This window comes from Hemicordylus capensis, chromosome 2 (genome assembly GCF_027244095.1).
Source record: "Hemicordylus capensis ecotype Gifberg chromosome 2, rHemCap1.1.pri, whole genome shotgun sequence".
NCBI lineage: Eukaryota > Metazoa > Chordata > Lepidosauria > Squamata > Cordylidae > Hemicordylus > Hemicordylus capensis.
Genome location: NC_069658.1, coordinates 230,042,719 through 230,053,042, shown reverse-complemented (window position 1 = coordinate 230,053,042; position 10,324 = coordinate 230,042,719). Strand labels below are relative to the sequence as shown.

At 45.4% G+C, this 10,324-nt stretch overlaps 1 protein-coding gene across 1 annotated transcript; it reads left to right on the top strand.

Annotated features, from left to right (window-relative positions):
- The first annotated feature begins 765 nt into the window (after positions 1-765).
- On the top strand, positions 766-10,051 carry LOC128343816 (class I histocompatibility antigen, F10 alpha chain-like). The gene is made up of 7 exons (XM_053293251.1): positions 766-784; positions 882-1,040; positions 2,260-2,532; positions 4,696-4,968; positions 5,369-5,653; positions 7,958-8,041; positions 9,152-10,051. Exons 1-7 carry the CDS (start codon positions 766-768, stop codon positions 9,190-9,192), a joined length of 1,134 nt encoding a protein of 377 aa, XP_053149226.1. The 3' UTR covers positions 9,193-10,051.
- Positions 10,052-10,324: the final 273 nt, after the last annotated feature.

Genomic DNA, 10,324 nt, shown 5'->3' with positions numbered 1-10,324 from the left:
AGAGATCCAAAAGTAGAAACAGAAGCAGGGGTGTAACAAGGCTGGAGTGGGCCCAGAGACAGAATTTTAAAATGGGCCCCTTGCTGATACACACACACTCACTTCACATTTGACTTGCCTTTGGAGGCCCCCTCGAGGCGTGGGGGCCCCCAGGCAGCTGCCTCCCCTTGCCTAATGGTAGTTACACCCCTGAACAGAAGTAATAGTATGCCGGTGTTATTGATAAGGTGGGGGTGAGGGACAAAACTCACCTTCTGTAGCAAGGAAAATGTTTAATAATTTCCACCACAACACGGTGCAAGGAAGGAGCCAGATGCACACCAGGAGGGAGGAGAGTCCACGAACTACCTCTGTGGGAAAAGCCCTGCTGTCTCTTGTGGCTGTTCAGCATATCACTGAAGATGTCTGGGCACAAAAGTATCCTGGGGGGTGGGGGGGCAGATTAAAGTGTGGGGCGGGGGGTGTAGAACAAGGCCCTCACAACCTCTGGTCTCAAGCCTTCTAGGGAGAATCATCTACTGTCCTGCTCCCACTCAGAAAATGAGTAAAGCTAACCCCTCCAGTTCACCCCGGTGCCTCCATCGTACCCCTTTTCCTCCCCACCTTGGCATGAGCTGCTCCACAAGGGGTTGAGGTAGCTTGCCCCCCACCTGCCCCTCCATTCTGGGTCAGCAATCTCATACATGGGGCACAGCTTGCTCATTCATAAATGTACATGGCTCCTTCTGTGCCCCTACTCAATTCCCCCCCTCCTTTGTGCCGTCAATGGACCCCATAGAGAAGGGTGAGGAGGAGGCAGAATTTTCTGCGAGGTTTGGTTTGCATCTGCCCAGCAACTGCCCACATGCATTTTTCCCATTGGTGGGTTATTCCTTTCTCAGCCAATCCCAGCCCGGAGGCACCTCATGCTCGACTCTCCGCTCGACAGCAGCTGGAAGATCGCGCCCCAGAAACAACAGACTCCAGCCAGATGCCACTTCGGGACTCCCATCGCTTGCTCCTGGGGGCAGCTGCCCTCTTCTTGCTGGGGGGCTCCTTGGGTGAGTCTCCGAGGTGGAGCGAGGGCAAAAGAAGCGTCTCCCCGCACTTTCCAGTTGTGGAAGAGACTGGAAGGGGGATACAGAGCAGACGGCTGCGCTGCCCCAACATGCCCAGATTCAGAGTGGAGAATGGCAGGCAGAACAAAGAGGGTGATCCAAAGCTGATAGGAATGGGGCAGAGATGTGTGAGAAGTTCAGGGCCTTATTTCAGCTCCTGCACCTGAACACTGTTGTTCCAGGCATCTACAGATCCACGTGCCAGATCATCAGCGGTGAGTGTCCGCAGCCTCTGGCCAGCAGGACCCCCAGCTGCACCATGTGGATCTTCCCCTGGTGAAATGAGACCTCCTCCCCAGAAGGCTCACTTCCAGGGCCCTTTCTGAGAAGGGAGCAAGAATCCTCTCTGAGAGGGCTCCCACTGCCCCCTCCCTCTCCATCATCTCCCTCCCAGTGCAAATGGAAGGAGACCTGCTTCTCCCCCAAGCCCTCTGTCTGTGAGGCAGGAAGGGAACTGAGGGAAGAGAGGGGATGGGTGGCTAATGGAAATACTGGCCAGCTAGTGAGCTAAGTCTAAAATTGGAGGGTCCCTGTGTTTGACTAAGGAGCCAAATTCAATTTAGCAGAGGAAGAACTCTCTCTTCCCTGGCAGGAGCAGATGGTCAGAGATCTTTCTCCTGCTCCTTCTCCATGTTCTGCGGAACGTTCCAGGAGCAAACAAAGTTGTGGGTGGGAATGTTTCCTAATGGCTTGCTATATGAGCATCAGGCTGCTGTGCTGGGATTTGGGGCACATGGAGATATCTTATGTACCAGGAGGAGAGCTGGTTTATGGGAGGGGAGCTGGTCTTGTGTTCGCAAGCATGAAATGTCTCCTTTGCTAAACAAGATCTGTCCTGGTGTGCATTTGAATGGGAGACCCGTGTGAGCACTGTATGACAGCAAGATGATGACAGCAAGGCCCCCTACCATTACCTTTACCCAGGCTATTATTTGATTGTCTCTGCTGCTGCTCTTTTTACTCTATATTGCTTTTATGTTTTTGTTTTAAATTTTTAATCAGATTTGTTTTATATTTTTAGCTTAATGTTTTAATTGTCTTTTTTACAATCTTGTTTTTAAATTTTGCTGTAAACCGCCTTGGTATTGTTTAAATGAAAGGCAGTATATAAATCTAACAATAAAATAAATAAATACCTCTGCCCATCTCTCTCCCTTTTCAGGCTCCTCATCGCACTCTGTGAGGTTTCATTATGCGATGTGGGATTCTGCTGAAGAGCTACCCCAATTCATGGATAATGGGTACCTGGATGACCAGATCTTCATACACTATGATAAGAAGATAAGGCAGCCCATGCCTTTAGTTCCATGGATGAAGAAGTTAGTGGAGGATGATCCTGAGTACTGGAACGTGCACACTCAGCGTTCTTCTGTCCTGGAGAAGAGACTGAGGCAAAATGTGGCGATGGTTCAGAAATATGGCAACCAGAGTGAGAGTGAGTGGAGGCTGGAAGAGCCACTGAGCCCACCATCTTCCTCCCTCCCAGGGGCTGCTGAGTTTCTTGTAAGGGCCAGAGGGACTAGGACTTGACAGGCAGACATTCAATAGGTTCAACCTTAACTAGCATATGAGGATGGAAGCAGCACCTGTTGATATGCTACCTGTACCTCAGCTGCATGACTGCCAGAAATTCACTGGGTGCCGTTCCAATCTCCACATGCTAGGGAAGATTCCATCTAGTGCATTCCTGCCTGTCATTCCTCTGTTAAACACAAAGCTCCGGGCATGGTGGAAGCCCAATCATTTTTATAGATGAAACATTACTTGCTTCCATCATGCCTGTCATTTGGTGGTTAGACATAAGAGCTCAATGACAGGCAGAAATTCAGAAAGTAGTATCTTCTCCAGCATTTGTAGATTGGAACTGCACCCACTGAATTTCTGGCTGACATGCAGCTCAAGTACAGATGGAATATCAACAGGTGCTGCTTCCTCATATGCTAAGTAAAGTTGTACATATTGCATGTCTGCCTGTCATGCAGCTGTGAACCGTTCTGGGCCCTCTGGTCCTTACAAAAATCCCAGTGGCCACTCCCCTGTCTGAGATACAGGAGGGTGATAAAACCCAATCAGCAGGACTGAGGCCCAGTAGTTTTGAGAGAAGATGCAAATGAAAGAAAATCATCAAATAGAAATATGTATAAAAGAACTATATTGGAGGGTAGTAAACATTTTAGAAGTTATTTGTACCAACACTGCCAATGTTGTACAAAAACCACAGATTTCTCACTGAACAACCTTTCTGTTCTCACAGTATCTACGAGTGCTTTCTGTCTCTTGTTTTCCATAGCTACATGCACACACAGACACACACAGAGACACTTAGTGGACTTTTTGTTGCACTAATGCACAATGGAACTACATGGCAGTTGTAGCTTCTGGATTTTTCGAAACCATGATTGTTTTTGGCCCGGTTATTCCTGGAGACTTCACTCCTCATGCCCTCTAACTAGGCCTCAGGTGTGATGTCACATCACTGCCAACATGGCTGCTGCTTGTTTGAGTGGAGAGTGGCCAAACAGGAACTTCAAGCTTTAATTTCAGCTGAGTATGAACTCATTGGGGGCGGGGGAATACCAGGTGACTTGTAATCACTTTCTGGTGAGAATTGAACAATAGATTTTTTTAAAGGAGACATCCCCTTATTTATTTATTTATTTATTTATTTATTTATCATATTTCTATACCGCCTGATACCTTACATCTCAATTATATGAGATGGATGTAAGTTCCCCCATAGGTGTCCCCCTTGAGTTTTTATTTCCTCCTTGGATAGTTTGGGAGATCACGAAGATAGCACATGGAGACTCAATTAGCCAAAGGTTGAGTCTTTAAACACGGAGAAGAATGAACAGGAGAATAAATGCATGTTTACTTGCAAGTAAGTCCTAGCAGGTTCAATGGGCTTACTCTAAGGAGTGTCAGCATAAGATGTCACCCGTCATGAAGAGCATAATTGTGTTTTAAAAGTTTTAATGTTTTAAATTTTAATTGTTGAAATGCTGTAATCTTTTCATTGGTTGTTTTTATTGTTTTTTTATAAACCGCCAAAGGGAACTTGTGTTTTGGACGGTATAAAAATGTGTTAAATTATAAAAATGTGTTTATTAATTAATTATTATTATTATTCCTTGTTTTTTAGGCTTGACATTTTCCTGTAATAGGGATGTCTCTTGGGGACACGAAAGGCTTATTGGGGTTTCAAATCGCCTCATTCCATGGGCCCAAGTCAGGGGTGTAACAAGGCTGGAGTGGGCCCAGAGACAAAATTTAAAAATGGGCCCCTCACACACACACACACACACACACACACACACACACACACACACACACTTCACAATATATAGTCATGTGACTTGCCTCTGGGGGGGCCCTCGAGGTGTGGGGGCCCCCAGGCAGCCGCCTCCCCTTGCCTAATAGTAGTTGCGCCCCTGGCCTAAGTGTTGGTTCAGGGCACCATGCACTCCAAGGGAAGAGTTTTCTAGTCATGGGAATTGAGTGATATGGGGTATCCAGAAGCTTCGCTTAGGGGGCATCAGCATGTTACTGATTTAGGCTGTTGATGAGGAACCAACTTCAGTCTCCTCTTCCTGTTTAGATTTTCTCACCTGGCAGGGAATATGTCTCTGTGAGCTGAGGGAGGACGGTCAGAAAGTGGGGAATACCCGGTTGGGCTACAATGGGAGAGACTTTATGAGCTTCGACAAGGACACCCTCTCCTGGACTGTAACAGCCAATGCTCCAGAGTTCAAGAGGATGTGGGACACATTTGAAGACAGTCCTCAGTATCACAAGGAATTCCTGGAAGGGGTATGCATTGAATGGATGAAGAAATACCTAAAGTATGCCAAGGAATCTCTGCACAGGAGAGGTGAGAACAGATATTTCTCTACCCCCTGTTGCCCCCTGTGTAATCTAGACTGAAAATCTTGTTGCCCCCTGTGCAATCTATACTGTTGTGCAGAATGAAGAAGGGAAGAGATTAGGATTATGGGCTAGTTGTGGGATATCTGAGGATGTTCCATGTTGCAAGATGCTTAACGGTTGCTGCAACCTGGAGGATTTTATTTCTCTGTGATTCTGCAGGTCTGTGGTCCTCCATGTCAGGACTGAGGGTAGGACTTGCTGACCATTTGGATTCCTTCCTACTCTCAAAGCACAGCATCTATCCTGATGGCTACTGGAGAAATGCTGTATGATATATTGAAATGCATCAGTACATCAGACGTACATGAAATGTATTGAAATTGCTCATGATTGCATTTTTGTAGAGCCTCCAGTGGTGAAGGTGCTGCGAAAGATGGACTCCAGTGGCCTGGAGACTCTCATCTGCCGTGCCTACGGCTTCTACCCCAGGGAGATCCATGCAACCTGGAAAAAAGATGGGGAAGTCTTGGAGCAGGAGCCCCTCCATGGGGATGTTGTCCCCAACTCAGATGGGACCTACCACACCTGGACTGGCATCAATATTGACCCCAAGCGCAGGGCCCACTACCAGTGCCAGGTGGAACATGTTGGTTTTCCAGAGCCTCACCTCTTCGCCTGGAAGGAACCTGGTGAGCAACTGAGAAGAGGGAAGAAAGGACTGGCTATTTTGATACGTTGGGAGGGCAGATCCTGGGAGATGAGGAAGGGATTATTATAATCAGGGGTGCTCTTTGGGTTGGTCTTCCAAGTGGAAGTCCAGTCCTCAGCAATGGGTGAGGGGGCTCCAAAATGCTGAGGTGGAGGGTCATTCGAGCAAGAGACCCACCATGAGGATCTTGTCCCTTACTCAGATGGTAAATATAGCACTTACATTTATATACCGCTCTATAGCTGGAAGCTCTCTAAGCGGTTTACAGTGATTTAGCATATTGCCCCCAACATTTCTGGGTACTCATTTAACCGACCTCGGAAAGATGGAAGGCTGAGTCAACCTAGAGCCCCTTGGTCAGGATCGAACTTGTAACCTTCTGGTTACAGGGCAGCAGTTTTACCACTGCGCCACCAGTGGTATGTACTCTTATACCGTGTATAAGAGTCTATTCACACACACAACTTCATGAAACACGGATAAATTAAACATATATAATGAAACACACAATTTCTAATTTAGAAACCACTGGTAGGTGCAGTGTCACTTTGGAAGAAATAAATGTAATAACTAAAAATTTCTAACCCTTTGAGTTAAAGCAGTACAACTTGGTATCCAGTAGGATTTCTAATTTAGAAACCACTGGTAGGTGCAGTGTCACTTCGGAAGAAATAAATCTCACTTCTCCTGATGAAGTCCTGCTCAAGCAGGAGGAAACAGGTAAAAATTACCTAGGATGCCTGTTGGGTATTATTTGGACAAGGAGCAACAACCAGAAGGAGCAACATTTGTATAAGGTGCTACCACTAGAATAAGAACTTGCAAGGAAAAAGATCTGGAAGAATTTTGAGTAACATTTGGAGCAACAACTTGAACAAGAACGAGTAACAAAAAAGATCTGGAAGGACTATATATCTACATGTACTGTATAAGGACTATGGGTATAATTGACCTTCAGCCATACTTTTTGGGGTCTAGAACACAGACAATTTCTTCAGTAATTGTGTGTTTCATTATATATGTTTAAATTATCTGTGTTTCATGAAGTTGTGTGTGTGAATAGACTCTTATACACGGTATATATACTACCCAGTATATGTTTTGTTCTCTGGTCCCTGTATCCTCTATTCTTTCACCTTACTCAGATGGTACCTACTGTACCTGAATCAATCAATCAATATTGACCCCAAGGACAGGGCCCACTATTGCTGTGCCATGGGACACGTCAGCTTTTCAGAGCCTCCCCTCTGTGCCTGGAAGAAACCTGGTGAGAGACTGAGTGGGGGATATGAAAGGTGTGGATGGGATGAACGCCAAGAAGAGTGTCACAACCTATAATATTTAGAAGACTGGAGATGGCTTTATAAGGGGCTTAGACAGATTCATGGAGGACAGGTCTATCAGTGTCTGCTTATGAGGATGGGAGGCAATCTCCAGGCTCAGATACTATCTCAGTATCATCTTAATGCATTGGAGTGGGGGTGGCGAGGGCTTAAATGACTGAAGATCTGCCTGCTTTGAAGAAATTGGGTGGAGGGCTGCCTGCTCTCCAGGGTTTCTGCCTGCTTGACAGGATCATCAGAGGGGACTCTGCTCCGCATGCCAACAGTGAGGGAGGCTCACCTTCTCGGACATGGCCCCCAGCCATGTAAAATGCTGTCATTGCATGTAAAATGCTGTCATTGCATGTAAAATGCTGTCATTGCAGCCTCTGGTTTCTTCAAAGGAGCCAGATCTTCACTAAAAGTAAGCCCCCACCCCTGGTACTCTTGGATGCAATATCAATAGGGGAGGAACAGCAGGAGCTTGGACATCCCTTCATCTCTTGCCTGTGGGCTTCCCAGAGACATCTGGTGGGCCACTGTGGGAAACAGAATACTGGACTAGATAGGCCTTGGGCGTGATCAAGCAGGGCTGTTCTTATGTTCTTAATAATACCAGTATAATGAGGAATTGTATCAAATGGTTTATCAGTGACAGTCATTTGCTGCAAAAAAAAACCCAACAACACCCCTCTGATAGGACTTGAAATAAATTGCTAGTTTCAGACATCTAAAAGCAGTGAGATCACATAGACCTTTACTTCTAAAAAATGGGACAGAATAGTTAATCATTACTAAATACATAAATGGTATATATTTATAACAGAGGAGATTGTTTGGAGACACTTCAACTATTTTGTTCTGTTTTTCTATTCTCTGCCCCCCCCCCCATTCCCACCATTCCCCCCCCCACATTATTCAGGGACACCCTTCAATCATTTTATTCTTTTTTTCCATTTCAGCTTCAGTGGGCCCCATTGTGGGAGGCATCCTGGGGGCTGTGGCTGCTGTTGTCCTGCTGGTGGCTGCGATCATCTTCTACATCAGTAAGGAAACTGTTGGTGAATTTGCTGAGGGAGGGGAGATGCTCTTCTGTGGTAGAATCTCTCACTGCTGCATAGCACAGACTTCCTGTCGGGGGGCAGTTATTAATTACTCATAACATCTCATAGTGCCTCAAAGCATTTGTCCCTAGACTAAGTGATTTAAAGATCGTCTTCTCTACCCTAAATTAAAGTGGAGCTGTACAACAAGAGGTTATTCACACTTGGCTTCAGGCTTTGGGGTAAATGTTGAGCGAAGCCACTTCAAAGTACACTCGTGGCATTGAGAGAAGCAGCCCCTCCCCTCTGCTCTCGGCTTTCTTTTTCGCAAGTACACATGGCAGACATCAGTGTTTTCCTTCCTAGCCAGTGGGGGGTGGGGGGAAGAGTTCCCTGCAGAGATAGATCTGCATTTCTGAAGAGGCCATTCCTCTTATCATGCTAATGATTATACCTCAGCGCCTCTCCTTGTTTGCTTTAAGAAAAAGTAGCTTAAAACCAGCATTTTAAAAATCCAGAAATACCTCAAGATAATCTAGAATTCGCATCACAAAATCTGAATTGTGTGTGGAGTGGGTCCAAGGATTGCATCAGGAGTTTGGGCTATGTTTGGCTGGTGTGTGCATGCGCACACTTCCTCCTGAAGGATATTTGGGGCAGAAGCCCCGTATATGAAGCCTCCAGTTGAGACTCAAACCTACAAAATCCAGATTCTTGACAAGAACCCATGGTCATTTAGTTCAGTCCCCAAGCCTAACTTTCCCCTGTACTCCAAATGCATGTACTTTGACAAGTCTGTGGGACTTCCTGCGTGAATATACATTTTTCTTTTTACAATTAGTTGTCAAGCACACCTTGAGTCAAAGGACTAATGTACATGAAACTGGGGAATGCTTCTTCCCCATGGGCCTCCCCATTGGGACACATGTCACTCCACATGTCTTTTCCAGTGAACAGACCAATCTGGGCCTTAGGTCTCCCACTCTGCCACTGACAGCCATCCAGCTCCAAGATAGTTGTGGAGCTGAACAGTTAAGCAGATAGCCTAAATAACAAATTTGTGTGTGTGACTTGCTAGGGTCACCTTCAACTCTCTGATGTTTTTGTTTACAGAGAAGCAGCAGGGAGGCTACAAAACGACATCAACTGAGTGATCCTCCTCCTCCCTCTTTGAAGTGACCCTTCAGCACCAGAGAGGTTGTTGAGGGGCAGCGGTGGAGCGCTACAGGGATGGGCAGACGGGCGGTCCCAGTACTTTTTCCCCTCCAGGGTCTCAGCAGGGCACTGGGCTTTCTACATGGAGGAAGGGGTCCCCTTAAATACAGTGTGTGTGTGTAAATGAGCCTTTTCAGTTGTGGCCCCTCGGCTTTGGAATGCCCTCCCTGAAGAGCTTCACCATGCTCCCTCCCTCAGTGTTTTTAAAAAACAATTGAAAACACTTCTTTAAAAAAGGCTTTTTAATTTTTCATCTCCGTTTATATCAGGTAGGTTCTTTAGTTTTTATAGTTTTCAGTTTTTAGCTTTTAAAATAACTTTTAATTCAAAACTTTTAAAAAAATGTAATTTCAAATGTGGTTTTAGCTTGATCTTTTAACTTGTTTAACATAAATTTGGTTAACTTTATTAGTTTTATTTTACATTGTATCTTTATATTAATGTTGTGAGCCACCCCAAGCAGTACTGTACTGGAGGGGCAGAGTATAATACTTCAAACAAACACACACATGTTTGTAAAATAGATTATTGAGATTGATAAATAATGCTTTGGGGGTTTGAAGTTGGAAAGATTTTGTTTGGACATGGCAGGTACCTGTGATTTTTCTTCCTACTTCTCATTGCTTTTGCTCTGACTACATTATTGTCTTTGAAAATCCAACAAAAATAATTATGATTATTGTTGTTGCTGAAAAAATGTCTCATTTTAATTTTTTTTGTTTTTTAAAAAAACCCTTTTAGTGTGTGGGTTTGCAGACTATATCGTTCCAAATGAAATAAAAGCTCCTACATTTTATAATGAAATTCCTTCTTTGAGAGACTACCTTAAGTTCTGCACCCCACCAGTCACCACCCTGGATGGGGATGAAAAATGTGTCCTGTCATCCTTCTTCTCCCTGACTCTGAGGAGGCACTATGCACCTTTTCTGTTGCCACTGCCACCCTTTTCCTGTAGGCAGCTGTGGGAGAGAAGTGAGTGGAGTAGGGATCCCAACTGTCCTGCATTGCATAGGATGTCCCTATTTCCTGGGGAGAAATGCTCGTCCCATTCGAGACTCAATTTTTCCCACT